Source organism: Siniperca chuatsi, linkage group LG20 (assembly GCF_020085105.1).
Source record: "Siniperca chuatsi isolate FFG_IHB_CAS linkage group LG20, ASM2008510v1, whole genome shotgun sequence".
Taxonomy (NCBI): Eukaryota; Metazoa; Chordata; class Actinopteri; order Centrarchiformes; family Sinipercidae; genus Siniperca; species Siniperca chuatsi.
The window spans coordinates 26285093-26307249 of NC_058061.1; the positions used below are offsets into that span (position 1 = coordinate 26285093).

Genomic DNA, 22157 nt, shown 5'->3' on the forward strand with positions numbered 1-22157 from the left:
GATTGGTCTATAGCTAGCCGGGTCGGTTTCATCTTTATTTTTCTTTAAAATGAGAGATATATTCGCTTCGTACAATGTGTTAGGTAAAACGTCATCTTTTTTAGAATTAATTATCATTCTGAGGAGGAGTGGGGCGAGAATATCACAAAATTTTTAAAAAAATTCAGAACTAAATCCATCTGGCCCCGCTGCCTTCCCATTTGGAAATGACTTAATGGTGGAGACTATCTCTTCCAAAGTAAAATCAGAGTCAAGGTCAACCCTAGCGACGTCACCAAGTTTAGGTAATTCAAGAGAGTCAAAAAAATGTGTTAAATCAGAATGAGTGGCTGTACTGTTGGAAGTATAGAGTTCACTATAAAAATCTTTAAAACAGGCATTAATGTCCTTGGGGTTAGTTAACAGTGTGCCATCCTTAGATTTGATGCAGTAAATTGACCTGGAAGCTTGAGCCCCTTTAAGTTGTTGCGCCAAGAGCTTATCAGGCTTATCCCCCATTTCGAAATGCCTCTGCCTCATTTTCAAAAAAGCTTGTTTATTTGACCACCAAGAATGCAGCTATACTCATACTTAAGCTTCATTATCTTATTGTAGTCGTTAGATGATTTTGACACCTGATACGCCAGTTCAAAAGTAGGAAGAACACTTTGTATCTCTAAAAGTCTTTTTTCTCTTTCTTTCTTGGCAGCAGATTCGTAAGAAATAATATGCCCACGCATAACCACCTTCAACGTCTCCCAAAGTATAGAATCTGACACCTCCCCATTGTCGTTAAACTCCAGAAACTCTTTCAACTTGACGGTAATGTATTCTATGAATTTACTGTCAGTGAGCAGAGATGGATTGAAACGCCAGGAATAAGACCGCTTAGGGAGAGATAGGTCGATGGACATGGTAAGGGGACTGTGATCGGAAATCAAAATGCTGTGGTACCTGGTATCAATAACATGCGAGATTAACTGAGAATCAACCAAAAAATAATTTATTCTACTATAAGATTTGTGGACATGTGAATAGTAAGAATAATCTCTGTCTACAGGGTGCTGAATTCTCCAAATGTCCACTAAATTTCTGCAATTAAGCAAATTATTTAAAACTTGCACTGATGCAATTCCAGGGGGTGGACGAGTGGACAATCTGTCTAAATAAGGGTCTAGATAACAATTTAAGTCTCCCCCGATTATTATATTAGAATTATTACCATCAGGAAGTAAGTCAAAAACCTTTTTGTAAAAATTAGGATCATCAGTGTTTGGGCCGTAGATATTTAAGAAAGTCAATGGGAAAGAATTTATGGTACCAGAAACAATGATGTATCTGCCATAAGGATCAGTAATCATAGAAGAGAATTGGAATGGAATATTTTTCCGAAAGAGAATGGCCACACCGCGGGCGTGAGAAGTGAATGGCGATTGATAAACTTGAGATATCCAACTGCAACACAATCTACGCTGCTCAGTAGCTTTAATATGGGTCTCCTGTAGAAAAATCACATCCGCAGATAATGATTTAAGGTGCCTAAATACTTTTTCTCTCTTTATAGCATGTCCTAGCCCCTTAACATTCCAAGAGACTAATGTCACATTCCTACCCCCAGTTAGTACTCTACCAGAAGACCTCTGCATATGGAAAAAGAAAAAAGGTTATTAGAATGGACATACAACTTTGCTAGCATACATTGATTAGTAGCATGAAACTGAACAAAACAGTGAAAGATTAAAAACAAGCGAGAAAATAACAGATAAGAAAATGACAAACCGGTCCGAGACAACAACAACAACAACCCCCAACCAACCCCACCCTCCATTGTGTCTACCTGAACCAGACACAAAACTCCCAATTCCATCCAAAAAGGAGCTGCCGGGCATTTAACAAGAAAAAAACTACTTCAAGGAAAAGAGAACCCCTCCCCGTGGCTTTAAATGTTTGAACGGACAACTTATCACCATCAAAGGAAAAAGAATAAATAAATAAAATAAAAAAATAAATAAAAAAATAGATTATATTATGTAAAAACAAAAAAAACAAACAAAAAACCAAAAAAAATAGAAAAAAATTTAAATAGGGAAAAATAATTGAAGAAAGAGATGACACGGTCAGAAAGTCACTAATAAAGTGAAAGCAAAATAAACAAATAAAAAAAATAAATAAATAAAAGCAGACCATTCGATGATCTTGATTAAGTCTCAGTGCACTGTGTATTCATAGTAACTACACGCCAGAAGCTGTAGCTCTACTGAGTCCCAAGGATACATATGCACGTCAGCAGCGAGGTAAGATAAGTTCGAACGTATTTGAGTTTACTCTCCTGAGCTCCCACCACACCTCTCTGCAAATCGCGCTGCCTCCGTTGGATCCTCAAAGACTGTAGGTGCCTCCGCTCCGTGTTGATGGATTTGCAATCTAGCGGGGTACCGCAGCGTGAACTTGATCCCCTTTTTGCGCAAGCTTTGCATCACATCCCGAAAGGCATTTCTTTGAGACATCACCTCAGTGGTATAATCGGGAAAAATAAGGACCCGTTTGCCCTTATATTCGAGTGGTTGCATTCTCCCGCGACGCAAAATTAACTCCTTCTCTTGAAAGTGGTGAATGCGCGCCAGGATTGTGCGCGGCTTCTCACCAACGGCCGGCTTCAGCTGAAGAGAACGATGCGCTCGATCCACTTTGACCGGCGAGGAAAATGCTCTTCCCCGAGCAGTTGGGGAATCAGCCTGGAGACAAATTCAGTGGGTTTACCCTCCTCCTCGTCCTCTTGTATTCCCACGATCTTAATATTATGTCTTCTTGACCGAGCTTCTAAATCCAATACTTTAGCTCGGAGCTGACTATTTTGTTTAGACAGCTCTGAGTACCTGGTTTCCAACTCTTGGATCCGTGCCTCAAAGTCGTTCGTAGCTTGTTCTTGATTAGCCACACGGGCCCGTAGCTCGGCCTGCGACATCACAAGCTTCTGGAAATTGAGTTCAAAAGCATCAAAGCGGGCGTTAACCCCCTGCAAGATTGACTCGGACATTTCTTTATATATCTCTTTGCACATAGCATAAGCGGTGTCCGGTAATTTTTCAGACTTGTCAGGCGAGCTAGCTTTAGCATTAGCTCCGGATACTTGGTCATCAGTGTTCCTAACTTTGTTGGAGGCACTCGGCTTCGGCATTTTTGAGTCGAGACAAAAGTTCACACTAAATACATAAAGTAAACACACTTTGATGGCCTAAAACTAAATAAAACACGGTGAAATAATAAATTGTCGAGGCCTTGGAGAGGAGCCCTGGCAAAACACGTCTATACCTCAGACATGTGCACTAGCGCCCCCCGATTTGCTTAGTACTTCTATCCCTGTGTGCACTGACGTGACAGTGAGCAGCTGTAACAAAAGAGTTTCCCCTCGGGGATCAATAAAGTATTTCTGATTCGGATTACATTGTTTGAGAACATCAAAGGCTTAGGCTTAGCTTGTCCCTGTTGTCTCTCAGTGCTGGTTTCTTTGAACATTTGAATGACAACACTGACTCCTATATTCCTAACTACCAAATTCTTCTATACCACTTTTTAACCCCAAATTTAGTTCTTTTCCCAGGAAGGACATTGAGGAAGCTGAAGCTGAAGTCCTATACATACAGTACATATAATCACTATTATATGACCGCTCAACAAAATCCTGACCGGTTGCTGTCCTGGCCTGAACAAGCTCCCCATTAACATCAGAACAACAGAAACGCTACACATCTCCCATGTGTTCAGACTGCACCTTGGCCCATAAATAAGAAAAAATAAATAAATAAAAACGCTTTCTTTTATTGTTTCTGATATTGTTTATGTTGGATTAAACATTTCTATGCTCACCTCTGTATTTCAGCATTTTGAAACCGTAATAAAACTTCTAGTCCTTGTGTGTTTTGCAGGTGATCAAGTCGGCTCGTGTTATGAAGAAGGCGGTGGGCTACCTGATTCCTTTCATGGAGAAGGAGAGGGAGGAGATGATGGCATTGTCTGGGTCAACTGAGGAAGTGGTCAGTCTCAACTAAATATGGATGCATTTAGTTGATGTTAATGTAACTCTCAATTTGGTATTCCCACAAAGATCAAGAATTATTTTCACTGGAGACCTAAATATGTGATGTCACAATACTAGTTGAATCTAGCATATCTACGTTAGACCCAAAAAAGAGAGAGGGTAAAAACATTATTATTATTATTTTTTAATGATGACGACTTGTTTTAGCAAGCTGGACTGCATGACCAGATGATTTTTACATTATATATCCAAAGGGAAATTACTATGAGAGATCATGTTCCAATTTATTAAAATCATATATGAATCATGTATGATTAAACCAATTTGGATATGTTTAACAGCTGCATTAAGAAGATATAACCTGCATCACATCTTTTATTTCATGGTTTCCTATAATATAGTAAAGTGTGCTGTAAGATTTGTATGATATCCATGGACAGTGGATTTAGAAAGCGCCTCTTCATTATAAACAAAATACTGAAGTTCAAATGCAGATTTCAGCCATTAGCAGTGCTTTAGAGGTGTGGTTCACCTGCAAAATGTCACTGAAAGTTGAGGCAAAACGATTCAAGAGTGGTTCCAGTGATGTAATGGAGTGCAATGGGGGCATTTTTGACAACTGGCGTACTTGGTGCAAACAAACCAAATATCAAAAATGAATTGGTTTCTTCCTGGATTTGCCCAAATCCCATACCACAGATTGATATCATACAGAGGAAGAATGATAAAGAGAGAAGAGAACATTATACAAATTATACCCCTCTAGGTAAGAGGTATTAACACTATAATTACTATATTAACCCCCCCCCCGATGGCCACCCACCATTGAGTCTGGTTCTGCTCGAGGTTTCTGCCTGTTAATAGGAAGTTTTTTCTTGCCACTGTCACCAAATGCTTGCTCATGGTGGGATTGGTTGGGTCTCTGTAAATAATATTATAAAGAGTACAGTCTAGACTTGCTCTATAGGAAAAGCGCAATGAGATAACTTCTGTTATGAATTGGCGCTATATAAATAAAATTGAATTGAATTGAGAGCAGCTTTACAACAAACAAAAATATTCACAAATGGATTTCTTCCTGTTCTTTGGTCCCTCACTTCCTCTGGTGTTTTCTCCTTGGTCTGCAGGATCCCTATCAGGGCACCATAATTCTGGCTACAGTGAAGGGAGACGTTCATGATATTGGCAAGAACATCGTAGGTGTGGTGCTGGGTTGCAACAACTTCAGGTAAAACTGCTTTTCTGAAGGTTTACAGTACCATTTTCAATACTCCACTGAGCAGTAGGTTCTTTTTATACCACACCCTCCCAGGACATTCACAGTGTGCCAGCAGCACTTTGGCTCAAAACGCGTTGTAAATTGCACTAATCATGTTTGTTGTTGACTGGAATTGACATTTAAAATCAACCAGTCAGAAAGCAGCCTTATAAGTCTGCGATTATTTACAGTGTATGATTGAACAGCAGGAGCCTCCATGTAGAAGCCCAGCTTTCTACTTTCAGACACTAGCAGCATATCATCTGCTGCTGGCCTCTGTTTGAGGTGAAATGTTAAGCTCAGTGGCACTGACAGTAGCTCAGTGAACACTTCAGAGAATTAAATAGTTCACCTCACATTGCCTTTTGATCGCCCACAGGGCATAGTGTTGCATTATGCGAGATAAGTGGCAGTGTTGATTTGTTGCCAGACCCTGGGCACCGTCCCAACACTATTACTGCTGTTTAATGGAACTAATTTGCTGTGTGTGTGTGTGCGTGTTTTTGTTACCTATTGGGGACCTTTTCCGGTATAAACACTGACCTTGTTGGGACCAGTAGTCCTCATGGGGACCAAAGCCTGGTCCTAATGAGGCAAAACGTCATTTCTGAGGTTCTGGTTAGGCATGAATTGGTTATGGTTAAAATTAGATTAAATGTTTTGGTTAGGCTGTCCACAATGAATGGATATCAATGGAATGTCCTAACATGTCCTAGGATAGCTTTGCAAATGTGTGTGTGTGTTAGCTACCGACATATGTAGGTTTATTCTTACATTCTGTAATATTGCGTGTGTGTGTGTATGCAGGGACATGAGGCCCTAAGTAAAATCAGATTATTGATACATAGTGCTCTTATTGTTAAGGATAGTAGCTAGTAGCATTAGCCATGTTGTGTACTGGTGTACTATTCCCCACAAACTTTAACATTAACCTTAGATTCTGCCAATGTAACGAAGAACAATCTACAATTAAAATCCATAAAAGGAAGAACTGAATTCAGCTATAAAAGTTTAGTGTTTGTTCAGAATTTCTTCGTATGGAAAGAGGCTGTAGTGGCAATTCTGCAGAATAAAGAAACACTCAACGCAACCACTTCTGTAGGTTTACTTCAAGCATCTGCAGACGGACTCACAGCAGCAAAACATACATCAGTATATTCTACTCTGAATGAGTGCAGAGGGAAAGGAGCATCAGTTACTTATCCCGTCTTCAGGGTCACTGTGTCCCTGAAGTCTGGACATAACAGTCAATAGCATGTTTTGTAGTTCCATCTCATCATTATCAATGTACTGTTCTCATCACGCAGTCCAAACAATCATACACAGATCAAGTATTGACATCAAACAGTTATGTATAGCATCTGTATGTTATTATATCAAAGAGTCATGTGTATGTTATACAGTCATGCAGTCTGTTTGTTCTTGCCATTACAATTCCTCCCTTTTTAGCATAAAAATCATTAAGAAAAATGCTTAAGGACAAAGGTTAAAAGTAGGATAGGAAAAATCAGACAAGTGGGGAAAACCTCAAGTGTCAGAGGAAGAAAAACCCCACATGTACTTATTAGCTCATTAGCTTATCAAGCAAACTTCAATTCAATAGCCCATCATTAGCCGTCGTTATATCATTATAACTGGATGCAATAGAAATAAATTCAAAAACTTAATGAGAGACTAAATCAAAGGACTAAGTCATAAAGAATAAGTGTGCATGAATCAACAGAAATGTAATTGTTGGAAAGGTAATCATTAGGTATATAGCTCTAGCAGTAATAAATGATTTCATGAACATTTTATTCTAAATTCGCATCATACTTCAAAATCCAGTGTGGTTATATACAATGTTATTCTCCTCAAATCATATCATTGTCAAACTGTGGAATCCTTTCAATAGAGCTGGATGTTTCTATTGGCATATTCACATACTGACCCATAGATGATTTAATTGCGGTAGAAATCATAGATCTGAAACAGGGAATTACACAGCAGGTCAAGAGGAGGAAGAGCACAATAATTAGGAGCATGGGTGGCAGCATTTTCATCAACACTTTCTTCCATCCTCCCATAGTCACCCATGACCACACGTCCCATCCTCCCACACTCTGGGAGTCTAGGCTTCTCTCCTCGTGCAGTAGATCATTCCGGTGGGAAACAACATGAGTCATATTGTCTGTGATATCTGGAACATACGCGCAACAATCAGACCCAATAATATGACAATATCAACTTCTCCTTGACTAGCCAGCATCAAGTCCAAAGCCATCGTGTTCTGCAGGGCCACGTTTTTGATCCCCTGCAAGGTAGGAGTGAGGGTGGAAAACCCCACCTCTACCAGGGCTGTCAAGTTCTCAAGTTCTACGGCCAGGCGATCTATCTTGTGTGCATTATTCATAGTCCCCCACCAGGGGAGGATTCCACTGATTCCTTTCTCCCCTAGTGACACTCTCGTAGAGGATTGCCGTGCTCTGTGTGGTAAGTAATAGTGAGCATAGTGGGTGTGGAAATGAGTGATGGTGGGCAGAATGTTCACAGATGTTATCAGCTTAGCAAGGTAACAGGTGCCACACCACCCAGTCTGAGAGACTAATAAACATGTTGTCCACATACCCACATGTGCTCTCTTAGGGATCCAAATCCATCCTCTGTAGGCATCAGGACAATGGGATTGTCGCTTCCTGGGCGGTGTAAGCTGGTGGTGTCGGTCAGATTCAGCTGAGCGATGATGGCTGAGGTCCCCTGCATTTGTTTCGGGCTCCCTTGTTCCACTCAGTGCCGCATGTTGCAGTGACAGTCTGTTTGCATGCTGAAGTCCCCAGGAAGTGGTCTCTAGATGTATAGCACCATCTGGTGAACCCAATAATGCCAGCCTGGGATGTTGGATTGGTAGTCATGATGGGCCGGTGAATCCCTTGCTGGGTTAATTGGCTCATGTTCCAAAACCTTGCTGTGGAGCCGTCATAGTTGGTGATGCTGATGTTACATAGCTCTGGTTAGTCACTTTTCTGGCAGTAGTCAGTATAGTTGCATACCATGCGTTGTCTTCATCCTCTCATCAACAATCTGTGTGAAAGGTCTATTACTGTCAATTTTAACTTTTCCAGATTGTTCTTTAACACATCGTTAAAGATTCCAGGACTCTCCGAATACCCTTGGACAAGTCTGGTGAATATAAATCTCTTTCCTTCAAAAGAGAACACAAACCAGTACTGGCTGTCAGGATCCACTGGGATGCTGAACAAAGCGTTAGCCAGCTCAACAACTGAAAACCACTTACTCCCAAGTGGCACCTGTGAGAGTATTGTGTGGGGGTTGGGAACATTGGGTGCTCGTGCATGTACTGCTGCATTTACCACCTGCAAGTCCTGCACGAACCTCTAATGTTGTGGCTCTCTGGCGTCCCGGAGTTTTTGTATGGGGGAAAATAGGTGTCCGGACTGGAGATTTTGCACATGGAATTATCACTCCTGCTTTCAAAAAACTTCAACAGCTTTCTTCTTCAAAGGATATTGGTTCTGACATGGCCTGTAAGATGATTTTGGTATGATAACTACAGGCTCAGCATCTTTGATTAAGCCTACATCATACTTGTGTTGTGCCCACAAGCAGGATGGTACCTGATTTAACTCAGGAATTTCTGAGATGTCTTTCACAAAAATGTTTTTGTTATGACTTTCATCATCTGATGTTACCAAACTGGCCATTAAATACTCTGAACCTGGAATGAGCTCAATGCTTCTTACCCCTGTTGCTATAGCTGAAATTCTTTTCCGGAATACCTGATGTCGGTTGTGAAAATTCACACCCGAGTCTGATGTCTTTACCCAACCAGCAGCTTCCTCACAACGTCTAGTCCAAGGGCCCAAGCATTCCCATGTATCCTGCTTTGACCAGGGGGACATGAGTATATGTGTTAGGGACTTGAAGCAAAGCTTTACAAAGTGGATCATTGACAGCTACTGAGACAGTGCGTTTTTTTTATCATTCCAGTACAACCAGGTCAGCTTTAGTGTGTTTCTCTCTCTCTTGCCTGAACCACGTGTCCTCGAAATGTTTATCAACCCCAAGATGTACATGTGATGTGCAGTGTAACTCTTGAGGCGACTTGATGTCTATTCGTGCATAGTTGTCTGGAAAGAGAGCTTTGACCTCAGTGATCAGAGTGTTATTTACAGAGCCAGCAGCTGTGTGAGGCAGCTTCCATTGATAAGAGTACATCAGCTCCCTGCTACTGTGTTTCACATATTGTGATGCAGTGTCAGAAATTCTGGCTACAATGATGCCTTCGGGAGTGGAAATAAGGACAATTCCTAATCTTATCATCATATCTCTTCCGATAATATTGATCGCGCATCGTTTAGATAACAAGAATGAATGCTTAAAGTGTTTCTCAATTTCTTCACTGCATGACAATGTTATGGTATACCTTTCCACCAGGGGTGTTCCTGAAACTCCTACTGTCCTCACAAATCTGCCGCTCATTTTTGGAAGGACTGCAAACTCTGCCTCTTTGATAACAAAATCAGTCGCACCAGAATCCACAAGAAAAACAATATCTTTTCCAGCAATGTTGATTGTGTATTCAGCCATGCGTTTGTATGCATCATGTATATTCGGTGTATATCTCTGCTGGGGCTTTGTCATCAGTGGCTTGTGTGTGCTCAAGGTAAGAGATAGCCTCATTTATCAATGTCTGTGTGTGTGGCTGTGTGTGCAGGCGTGTGTGTATCAGTGTGTGTCTCATGCAGGCAGTTGTCTGTGTGTCGTGTGTTCACATGCTCTGTTATGTCAGTGTGGGTGCTCTTACGTAACTGATGTGAAGAATGCTCTGTCGTCTCCAGTGTTCAAGCGAGTCCCTTCCCGTCCTGGCGTCGACGCCCCGTCTAGTCAGTCAGCCTGACTGTGATTCTCCGGGCAATCCTTTGCCCAATGTCCCATTTTGCCACATTTCCCACTTTTACCCAGATGTCCAGCTGGTCAATGCTGTCCTTACCATAATTGGTAATCATGTAGTTTGTATATTAGGGGAGATAGGAGTGATAGCAGATTTTTCTGCAAGTTTTGCTATTGTTAGAACCCATATTTATTCTTTAACCCCGATTCCCCAACTACAGTAACTTTGTTTGGTGTTTTAAATGGCCTCTTTGTGCTCTTTAATATTTTGGCTGGATTCTCAGGAGCGCTTCTGCCACTATTAAAGTGATAAAAAAGGACCTTAAGCTGGCTGCTAGGGGAAAGACAGTCAGATAGTTTACAGACTCACTTGAGGAAAAAATTAACCTTCAATGCCTTGAAGAGCGGGCTGTTTTATTGCCTTCTCAGATTATCTATTTGACATTCGCACCTTACTTACTCTGTTTTCACACATTCACTCTTTCATGCATCCGTTAATACACTCACACGCATCAATATTTTCACACGTATCACTGTTTAAGCACTTAACACAACACATCAAGTTACCATTCACTCCCCCCTTTTTAAAGATGAGTTCCAAACTAAGAATCTTTAAACAACCCACCTAAGGCAAGAGTGTGTAGAAAAGAATTGTAGAAAACAACCGGTCTGTAAGAAAAACCCCTGTCTGACAGTGAAAAATCTGGCCAAAATACTGCAATGATTCACACAGCGGTCCCTGGTCTGTCCTGCTGACACGTCTGTCACGCACACCCCTCACGGTAGCGAGAATCGGTATACCCCGGGCCCCCTTGAATAAACTCACCAGAAAGAGAGTGCTGCCACAGCCACTAGGTTCATTGGATTACACACGTTACTTGTTATAAATACTTAATACTGTATATGTCAAAGAAAGTGGAAAGTTTGAGTGTTTTCCATTGGATGTTTCTTGTCTTTCAGAGTGATCGACCTGGGTGTGATGGTTCCCTGTGATAAGATCCTCAGAGAAGCCATCAGACAGAAAGCAGGTACAGTGTCCAGTTTAGACTGCATATTGTCAGTGTGAGATGCTGAACATATGTTCAGCACAAATACACGTACCCGAGGGCGTAATTTCCACTGCGGATGGGGGGGACATGTCCCCCTCACTTTTCAAAATCCTATTTTTGTCCAACTACCAAAATCCAAATGGGAGAAGCTCTGAATTGATCAAAATGTTAAAATGCTCATCTAAGTCGCCTTCAGTTATTCCTGTGCGCTCACAGCATTTAAGCTTTGCAGTACAAGCAGTAGCGAGTGATTGACGTTTTCTGCTCTGGATTTTGCCTGTAAGGCAACATACAAGCTGCCCTACCTTTTTGGTGGAGGTTGTTGGGGCAGAATGCAGCTTGTGAGCAAGACTATTAATATTAACACTATAATTACTATTCTACAATATATATATATATATATATATATATATATATAAAAATTCTATGTGGTCTTTGCATTGTGCCTCCCTAACCCTATCCCCTTCCCCCAAACCCCTCCCCTCTCGCTCTCTCTCTGTCTCTCTCCCTCTCTCTCTCTCTCTCTCTCTCTCTCTCTCTCTGATGGCCGCCCACCATTGAGTCTGGTTCTATCCAAGTTTTCTGCCTCTTAAAGGAAGTTTTTCCTTGCCACTGTTGCCAAGTGCTTGCTCGTGGTGGGATTTGTTGGGTCTCTGTAATTAATATTATAATTAATATTATAATATTAATTACAGGGCCTACCAGCCCCGGCTGGGAGTTGAGGACGCCATCATCTACCTGCTTAACCGCATCCACACCCACCAGGACAGGCCGGCAAGCACGGTGAGGATCATGTTTTTTGACTTCTCCAGTGCTTTCAACACCATCCGGCCTGCCCTGCTGGGGGAGAAGCTGGCAGTGATGCAGGTGGATGCCCCCCTCGTGTCCTGGATTGTGGACTACCTGACTGGCAGACCACAGCACGTGTGCCTGCAGCACTGTGTGTAAGACAGCGTGGTCAGCAACACTGGGGCCCCTCAGGGGACTGTCCTCTCTCCCTTCCTCTTCACCATCTACACCACAGACTTCAGCCACCACACAGAGTCCTGCGACCTTCAGAAGTTTTCTGATGACTCTGCTGTGGTGGGATGTATCAGCGGTGGTGATGAGACTGAGTATAGGGCTGTGGTGGGGAACTTTGTTTCATGGTGTGAGCAGAACAATCTGCAGCTCAATGCGACAAAGTCAAAGGAGCTGATTGTGGATCTACGGAGGGCCAAGACACCAGTGACCCCGGTTTCCATCCAGGGGGTCAGTGTGAACATTGTAGAGGACTACAAGTACCTGGGAGTACACTTAGATAACAAACTGGACTGGACCAAGAACACTCAAGCTGTTTACAGGAAGGGCCAGAGCCGCCTCTATTTCCTGAGGAGGCTGAGGTCCTTCAACATCTGCCGGACAATGCTGAAGATGTTTTATGAGTCTGTGGTGGCCAGTGCTATCCTGTATGCTGTTGCATGCTGGGGCAGCAAGCTGAGGGTAGCGGACGCCAACAGACTCAACAAACTGATCCGTAAGGCCGGTGACATTGTGGGGGTGGAGCTGGACTCTCTGGCGGAGGTGTCAGAGAGGAGGATGCTGGCCAAACTACATGCCATCTTGGACAGTGTCTCCCACCCGCTCCATGACGCGCTGGTCAAACAAAGGAGCACCTTCAGCGGAAGACTCATCCGACCAAAAAGCACCACAGAGCACCACAGGAAGTCATTCCTGCCTGTGGCCATCAGACTCTTTAACTCCTCCCTCTAAGTGTCAGTCTGTATGACCCTAGGTCACTAAACTGGACATTGAGCATTACATCTCCGCCATAATTAATAATAATTGTGCAATATTCTGTGCAATATTCTGTGTACTACTTCCGTGCAATATTTAGTTTTAATAGTTTTCCCTTGTTAGTTTTTTTTCTTATTTATTGTTACTGATACTATATACCTCAATTACTCTTCGACAGTACATGCACCTCCGCTTATTAATATTATTTATTACATAATTAGTTACATTGTATTTATACTGTACTTTCATCATCAACCAGTAAACCCACTTGGTACTCGACACTTAGTTTATCTTATACTTATACCGACATGATACTTAATTTATTTCTGACCTGTTTTATAGTGTTTATAGTGTATCATATCGTTTTCTAGTACTTTCTCCTGTGTGCACTGACGTAAAGACGAGCTACTGTAACAAAGAGTTTCCCTACGGGGATCAATAAAGTATTTCTGATTCTGATTCTGATAAAGAGTACGGTCTAGATCTGCAGACCGTACTCCTACTCCTACTCTGTAGGAAAAGTGCAATGAGATAACTTCTGTTATGAATTGGCACTATATAAATAAAATTGAATTGAATTGACTGCAGACCCTACTCAGGGCTGAAAAACGTCTCCCAACTCCTCTGCATGTTTGGGTAAAAAAAAAAATCATTTAGCTGTTTTTTATTTACAGATAATTCTCCTTAAAAGACGTTAGAAGTGACCATCAGTCAAAGATAATGCAGTAAAAGACAAAGCTCTTTGTAGTAAAGATAGAAATAAAACTTTATTTATTGAGTTAAAGGTTCATTGCTGATGATAGTTTGAATTTTTTGCCAAGGATTTTTACATAACATAATAACAATATTAATCAAAAATGATCAGGTTTTTATCAAGAAAATTACAGGTGATTATTGGGTTAGTGCAGTATAATGCAGCAATGTATTTAGATTTTTTTTGGTATACTAACATTATTATGCAAAGTATGATAACCAATTTAATCATAATTTATTATTTGCTAGATGATATAAATTAATATAAATGAAGAAATTAACATTTATATTACTTGTATATACTTGTTTTTTGTTTTAGAACCTCTGACTTCATTGTGTTCCCCCCACTTCTGAGACTGATGCTGCGTTCCAGACAACTAAGAACTCGAAAATTTCCGACCTCCTACTAGAAAAAGTGCAGTGGCACACCATTTGAAGTTGGAGTTCCTACTTGTGAACTCGGGGCAGATGGATTTGCCCCGAGTTCTTGAAGAAGCAGCTGTCTGATGTCACACAACAATGGCAGCACCATGGAAGCTCACATTAGTTTGGTTTATATATGCGAGCAGGCTGCACTGCTGAGAGATCAGTTGTGTGCACACTTGCCAAAGAAACATCCGTTTGTCACGGTCAGCCATGTTTTTTGTTTATGTTTGACGTCGTGCACCTGAAACACTTGGAGGTCGGAAGTCGGAAATGTCAACTGAGAAATTCTGACCTCCGACTTTGACTGGAACGCAGCATGAACCTACTCTTTTGCATACACCTTTTTGTTTTTCATGTCAACCTGGGCAGCTATCTGCCAATTAACTTCACTTATAATAATTGTTATTATTTTATAATAGCAGCAGCAGTAATGTGGGGTGTTTGTTTTGTTCCTGCAGATATCATTGGTTTGTCTGGTCTCATCACCCCCTCTCTGGATGAGATGATCTACGTGGCCAAAGAGATGGAGAGACTGGGAATCACAACACCACTGCTGATTGGAGGAGCCACCACATCAAAGTAACACAAATATCTGAGACAAGGCAGAAATATACTGATGTCTGATATACTGATCAACTAATATGTATATGTGATAGGTAACAGGTGCTCTCAGCTAATCAGACTGATTAAAAACTCAACGCTGCACATTGTTAATGTCACATAGTATCTTGTGTTTTGTACACAACTACCATGGAGACCAAGAAATGCTTTTTATATGGTGCAGAAAAAAATGTGCAACCTCAAACTCAGGTTGTGCAGAGAAAAACTACTTGCCTGCTGGTCAAATAGCTACATATATGGTAAATGGCTACATTTATATAGCAGCAAGCTACCACCATCAGGAGCTATTTGGGGTTCAGTGTCTTGCCCAAGGACACATCGACATGTGGACAGGAGGAGGTGGGAATCGAACCGCCGACCCTGTGATCAGTGGACGACCCACTCTACCTCCTGAGCCACAGCTGCCCAAAAATGACCGCAGTGAGTCTGGCTTAGCCAAACATTAGATCAATCGCCTGAGACCAGTAACCAGTTAGGTAGAACCTCCCCTGCTCACCATAAACTGAGGTTGATATTTTACAGTACTCCCTTGGGTAACTTGTGCGTTTTGTGTTTGATAGGACACATACAGCTGTGAAGATCGCCCCTCGCTACAGTTCTCCTGTTATCCATGTTCTGGATGCCTCCAGGAGTGTGGTGGTGGTAAGAATATCTAACTGACATCACTGGAACTATTCTAGGGTCTAGAGTATTACTGGCATTTTCCACTCCTGATTAAAGACTAAAAACTAACCCTGTGCTGTGATGGTCAGCCACCCTATCCTCCCCATCCGTGTGCCCTTTTGTGCTCTCCTCTCCTTGTGTTTCTTGTGTGTCCTCGGCTCATCTCTAGATGTGTGTGTGTGTGTGTGTATGTATTCTGGTTTCCCGTGTGCTGCTGATCACCGGCACACCTGTCTTCAATCAACCATCAGTCTCCACAGCTCAAATACAACAGCACCAGCGCCAGATCGTCTCTGTACACTTGATTATCCTGTGCCGGTGATCGCGGCTCCTGTCTCTGGCCTATAGAGAACTCATTAATTTGATATCAGTAGAAATGTATTTAGTAACAGGCTGCACTTAAATTTTCCATTAAGACAAAGTAAAAATATGTTTGTCTGCAAATGGATTTAAATTAAAGAAGATTTGTCTCTTTTAAATACCTCGACTGCTTAGAATCTGCATGAATGCATAGAGGAACAGATCTGGGACATATACTGTATGATGACATGCAATGCCTTATTTTCAACTAGAAATCACTTAAAGAGCACATACCTCCACTAAGGTGTACAATGCCTTAAAGTTTAAATGTTGTTGTTTTTTTTAGATAACATAATGCTTAGAAAGTTTTAATCTGCACCCGGGTCAGGATCAGCTTCAAAATACAAATAGATAGACAATCATGGGACAGTGCCATATTTCCTTCAACCAAGTCCAGGAGTTCATGAGAAAATATTGGAAAATGTCCAAAAATGCATTGTTAAGAAATCCTTTAAAAAATCCTGGATCCACAACAAAAACATGTTCCTTTGCCAATAGTCTAACATGGCACCAAATTTCATTGAAATCTGTTTTTCAGAAATTGAACTAACAAACTAACAGAGGGAAGTGAAAATAGAACCTCCTTAAGGTGCAATAATCTCTTGATGATCAGAGAGTTGCTATTAGTTGATGACCACAGATTTGAAAGATGTTTGAGTAGCTTATTTTCCTGTCGGTCAGTGCTCGCAGCTCCTGGATGAGGCAGTGAGGGAGGAGTACTTTGAGGACCTGAAAGAAGAGTATGAGGAGATCAGGCAGGAGCACTACGACTCCCTGAAGGTAAGAATGGCTGGTAGAAACACCCAATAAGGTAAGCACCAGAGAGCCCTGTGTCCAGTGACCCACATAGGCAACCCTCTTTGAGATCAGCGTTGCATCCATGTGTCTTGAACCTTTATCACATCTAAATACAGGCTGTAAGAGTCAGCAGCCTCCAGACAGCTTACAACGCACCTGAGCCCCTGCACACAGCTGCAGGAGGGAAAAGATCATCCAAAAATCTCTCTCCTGCAATTTAAAACAGGCCCATTTATGGTAGTTTGTTTCCAAAGTGGACTGTTTATCAAATTTAATATCTTTCTGCACAAGAAAGGAAAATTAAGTCTGACATTCCTGCTAGATTATTATATTGTTGTCATTAAGGCAGTTCAAGATGCATGCTGCATGAAAAATGAAAATGTGCTACCGGAAGAAGCAGTTTGATTAAGGTCATAGAAGAAACACAACAACCTACTTAAAGGTCCAGTGTGAAACATTTAGGAGGAGCTATCGGCACAAATGGAATAGAATATTTATAAGTATGTTTTCATTAGTGTATAAGAATTGTTGTGTTTTTGTTACTTTAGAATCAGCCCTTTATATCTACAGAGAGAGCGGGTCCCCCTCTATGGAGGCCACCATGTTGCACCGCCATGTTTCTACAGTAGCCCAGAACGGACAAACCAAACACTGGCTCTACTATGCCACCAAATCCTCCACACTGGACCTTTAAAGGATAAGTCTGGTGGTGTTCTGTATTTTTCTTACTATCAGCAAGTCCCATGAAAGGACCAGCAGGACGGTGTGTGTGGGACTGAGTCAGAATAAACTACAGTGTGTGTGTTCATGGGGATGAAGGAACATGTCACCCGGTGCAACAGAGCGGCTCGCTGATGTGTTTTAATAGTTTCTGGACAACAGTGGAGGAAGAAGACACATCAGGCTGTGATACACACAACGCCTGTTAGCAGATACATGCAGTGGTGGTTTGGGTCTGCACATGTCACGGTGTTGACAAAAGAGTGAACTGTGACCAACAGTAGTAGTACATAGTGTTACAGTTTAAGTACATCGCACAGAACTAGAACACAGTGAGTATCTTCCAAGGGGAGTAAAAACCTCCATCTTGACCTTCGATTGTGTACTAGAAGAGTAGAGTAGTAGTAGTCATCACAAAGGCATCAGACAAGAGAACAGCAACAAGCTGAAGTGATGGGAGATTAAGTAAGAGGAATGAAACAGAGTCTGGTGTTCAGGATGTTAAACCACTTGGGTGGATGTGTGTTTGCACGTGCATTTTAATGATGAGTTTATTGAGTTTACTTGTAATGGAATGTGCTATATAAATAAAATTGCCTTGCCTTCCTCTTCATCCTCCATCTCCCTCTGTTGCCTTAGGATCGTGCGTATCTGTCTCTTTCCCAGGCCAGAGAGAAGGCTTTACATATAGACTGGCTCTCTCTGCCCAGGCCAGGTAAGTTAGCACAGATGAATGAATTCCAAAGTCATTAAAGCAAAATTCTAGCACAGATACACTGATACAGTATACTGTCATTATGATATAACACTACAATTACATTTCTACTACACCTAAATTCTAGGTGGTATTTGCATTGTGTGTGAATTGAAAATAAATTGAATACACATCATATACCGTACTGTATGTATTATTTAATTACGGCGTGGTACATTTTCCGTATGGACCTTAAAAACCTTTGTTGGTCTTTGTGTTTCAGTGCGTCCTCAGTTCCTGGGCACCCGTGTGTTTGAGTGGTACAACCTGAACAGTCTGGTGGACTTCATCGACTGGAAGCCTTTCTTCGATGTGTGGCAGCTGAGAGGAAAATACCCCAACAGAGGGTACCCCAAGATCTTCAATGACAACACTGTTGGTACGAGCTCGTCCTCTGTCAGCGTTCATCATAAATCATATTACAAACGGCCATCCTGCTACATGATATTTACTCAAATGTTGCTCATGCATTTTATTTTTGTAAAAAGATGTCAACACTCAGTTTTGTATATATAAATTAGCAAAAAGAAAACTTCTGTTTTTGAAAATAATTCAATACCATATTTTACCGTCTTTCCATCTAAGTTATTATAACAAAACAATCACATTATTTGTGGTTAAAAACAAAATGATTTATTTGAGTCATATTTAAAAATTCACATCATTTATAAAAAGAAAAAGATAAAATCTCCATTATGGATTAACATTATAAAATACATGTTACTGGATGTTAACTAAGCTGCGTTGATGATAAATGTAACCATTTTTATTGTTAGCATACAATAACAGTGTAAGTTATGGAAGAGGAAATCATCGGCGACATCTTGGCAGTTAAATACGTATACAACTACAAGAACACAAAACAACTGGCAGTAGAGAGCTGTGATGAATACTTCAATAACAGAAGCGTCTGATCTTAGTAATATTTGCTTCCTGCAGGTTCGGAGGCTCGGCGAGTCTTCGATGACGCCCAGCAGCTGCTCAACCAGATGATTAGCAGCTGCAGTCTGCAGGGGCAGGGCCTGGTGGGGTTCTGGCGTGCCCAGAGTGATCGTGATGACATCAATGTGTACAAAGATGATGTCACTGTGCACAGAGACACCAAGCCCATCGCCACATTCCACGGCTTACGGCAACAAGTGAGGGTCAATACCAGTTGCAGTGTATTTCATTCCATCAACCCATCTTGTTGTTTAACACTCTAAAAGATAGAGGAGTGAACACGTGTAGCATAAACAAAGCATTATGCTGCCTTATCATGGGGGGGCATCAGCCAGCTGATGTGTGGTGCCTAGGCTTTTTGGTGGATGGTAATACATTTCCAAAGTAACAGCAACACATTTCTGTGTGTGTGTGTGTGTGTGTGTGTGTGTGTGTGCTGCAGGCGGAGAAGGACAGCTCCAGTTCAGAGCCCTACCTGTGTGTGTCTGACTTTGTTGCCCCTGTAGACAGCGGTGTGGCAGACTACATCGGTGTGTTTGCTGTGGGTGTGTTTGGAGCTGAGGAGCTGAGTCAGCAGTTCCAGGCTCAGGGAGACGACTACAGCAGCATCATGGTCAAAGCCCTGGCTGACCGACTGGCTGAGGTACAGTATGGACATCTTCCTAACACACCAGGGCTCCATCGCCGCTGGTATTGCGTGGGTTAGTGAGTCACTGGTGCTTAATGACATGTTAAGGGGTGCTGCTGTGGTGTTCCTTTGGTTTCTGCCACACCCTGCTGTCTGTCCTCCAGGCCTTTGCTGAGGAGCTCCATGCTCGTGTGCGTAAGGAGCTGTGGGGCTACAGCTCTGACGAGGCACTGCAGGCCTCAGACCTCCACAGAGTTCGATACCAGGGCATCAGACCTGCAGCTGGCTACCCCAGCCAGCCCGACCACACAGAGAAGACCATCATGTGGAGCCTGGCTGGGATCCAGGAGAAGACTGGTGAGAGCAGACGCAAGTCTGACGTAATCTTTGATCAGCAAAATGAAATTACATTTTTCAGTTATGAAATAACTTTTCAAGCAGTTCATTACAAGCACTCAAGTAACCAGGTTACTCAGAGAAATCAGGTTACAGAGAACCTGTTTACCTGCAGCAGGTCAGTGACATGCTGTTGGACCACACCCCCGTGTAGTCCAGATGGAAAGTGTTCCATGTTAGGTGTCTGCTGTTCATGCTGATGACAAAACATCAGATCTGTGTCATTATGTGAGGGGAAAAAACAGTATTGATTTTGAGCCACATAATAAATAATCACAGTTTGACTTTTTCTTAATTTAGTTTATGTTAACAATGGATCGAATGACTAATGTGACAAACCCACAGAGAATTATCACCTACTGCGCAGCCCCCCTAGCTCTGTTTGTTTCAGTCAACATTCTCCCCTCTCAGCAACTTGCTTTCCACCTGCAGCAGGCAGCTCTTTTATGTGAAAAAAAAAAAGATCTAAAAGGAGCGTGAATTTTGGAATTACATTGATCCGGTGGACACGAACCCAACTCCAAATGAATGCTTATGTTGCTGCTGAAAATGTAAACAGGCAACTGTTTGCTAACAAGTTGAGAAGGTGATGGTATGTTAATGTTGTGTTTACAGCTTGTTCTACAGCCCCAACTGGCAAAAAACAATTAATACAGTTTTAGTGTTTCTGCTACAGTATACTGATCTGCTCTGTAAAACGGCTCTTTTTGAGAAAATCACTAACTTACAAACAAGGGTGTGTCTTGTGTTGCACCTTGTCTTGTTGAACGAGCTGCCAAACAAAGATCCTCCAGGGGAAAGTGCACTGCTAATGTCCATTTAGAACTGTAGCATATTGAACCTACCTGCAAAGGTCCACATCAGTCAGAGTTAGATGATAAATGTTGTTGTGGTCTTTATTCTTCAATACCACCACTAACAAAACACTGTCTGTCCTTAGCTTATAAGCCACAGTTACCGGCACAAGTTTGTTCACTTTGTCTCAGTGGACCTCTGTCGGCTCAGCTATCGATCAGACACGTTCACCAGCCGGCCCACGCAGAGGCTTAGAGGCTAAAGGAGCATTTCTGATATTTACCCAAAGCCTGTTTTTCTTCCTATTTTTCTTCCTATTATTCTTGACTGACACTGTGGGACTAGTATTCCTTCATTTCATTGAGAGAGAGTGACAATTTTTTTAGAAATCATTTTTGGGGCACTGTAGTGTGAAGCGCTGGTGGTCGGACGACTAGAAAGGCACTATACAAGTACAGTCCATTTCTGCCTTTATTAGTGATAGTGGAGAGATGACGTGAAACACGAGAGACAGAGATGCAACCAAGGTCCCCAGCCAGGTTCCAACCGGAGGCGTTGTGGCCCATGGTTGGCGTCTTATCCCCTAAGCCACAGGAGCGCTTCTAAGTGTCAATTTTTAAACACTGAGCTCACCGCTGTGTAACGGTGAAACTGAGAGCCGCTGCTTCCTCAGAGCGCTGTAAATATTAGAATATGGTAACACAAGCGTTACGTGTCTTTTTACATGTATAGCAGTATATACTTGTTTTCAGATACAAGAACAGCCACTATACACACATTTAGTTCCACAACTATTGGAAATAAAGTTCATGTTATGTTTTACACTAAGCAGGTTATGCTGTGTTAGTGGACATTCTGTCAAAATGAAAATGAAATTCAGTACCAAAAGAGCCAATTCATTTCAAACAGATTTAATCAAATAAGACTACAACAAGGCTCATAAAAGTTGTCAGATGGAATACAGAACCTTTTTAATCAAAGTCAGACTTGTTTATAAGTGTTTTTGTCTGTTAAGGCTAATCAAAATCAAGCTTATTCTGATTTTATAAGAAATTAAACCTTTTTATCTAATTTTTCTGCGTTCACATTGACATTTTGTGTACGTGTACGTGTGTGTGTGTGTGTGTGTGTTATGCAGGTATTTGTTTTCGTGGCTGTATGCATATGAAGTAACTACCTGTGTGTGTGTGTAGGTATTGGTCTGACAGAGTCTCTGGCCATGACGCCTGCTGCCTCAGTGTCTGGACTTTACTTCTCCAACCCTCAGGCCTCATACTTCGCCGTGGGAAAGATCACCAAGGAGCAGGTTC

The 22157-nt window shown here is 41.8% G+C and overlaps 1 protein-coding gene across 3 annotated transcripts in view; it reads left to right on the plus strand.

Moving 5' to 3' along the window:
• The window catches only part of mtr (5-methyltetrahydrofolate-homocysteine methyltransferase), a 72203-nt gene that overhangs the window by 44502 nt on the left and 5544 nt on the right, over positions 1-22157 (plus strand). For 2 of the 3 annotated variants that reach the window (XM_044179197.1, XM_044179199.1), the window contains exons 21-32: positions 3906-4013; positions 5146-5246; positions 11127-11194; positions 14629-14749; positions 15352-15433; positions 16496-16594; positions 17972-18047; positions 18310-18465; positions 19026-19231; positions 19471-19671; positions 19821-20013; positions 22041-22153. In XM_044179197.1, coding sequence (XP_044035132.1) covers positions 3906-4013; positions 5146-5246; positions 11127-11194; positions 14629-14749; positions 15352-15433; positions 16496-16594; positions 17972-18047; positions 18310-18465; positions 19026-19231; positions 19471-19671; positions 19821-20013; positions 22041-22153 — 1524 coding nt within the window. The remainder of the gene's footprint in view (positions 1-3905; positions 4014-5145; positions 5247-11126; positions 11195-14628; positions 14750-15351; positions 15434-16495; positions 16595-17971; positions 18048-18309; positions 18466-19025; positions 19232-19470; positions 19672-19820; positions 20014-22040; positions 22154-22157) is intronic. The other variant, XM_044179198.1, reaches the window with a different exon arrangement.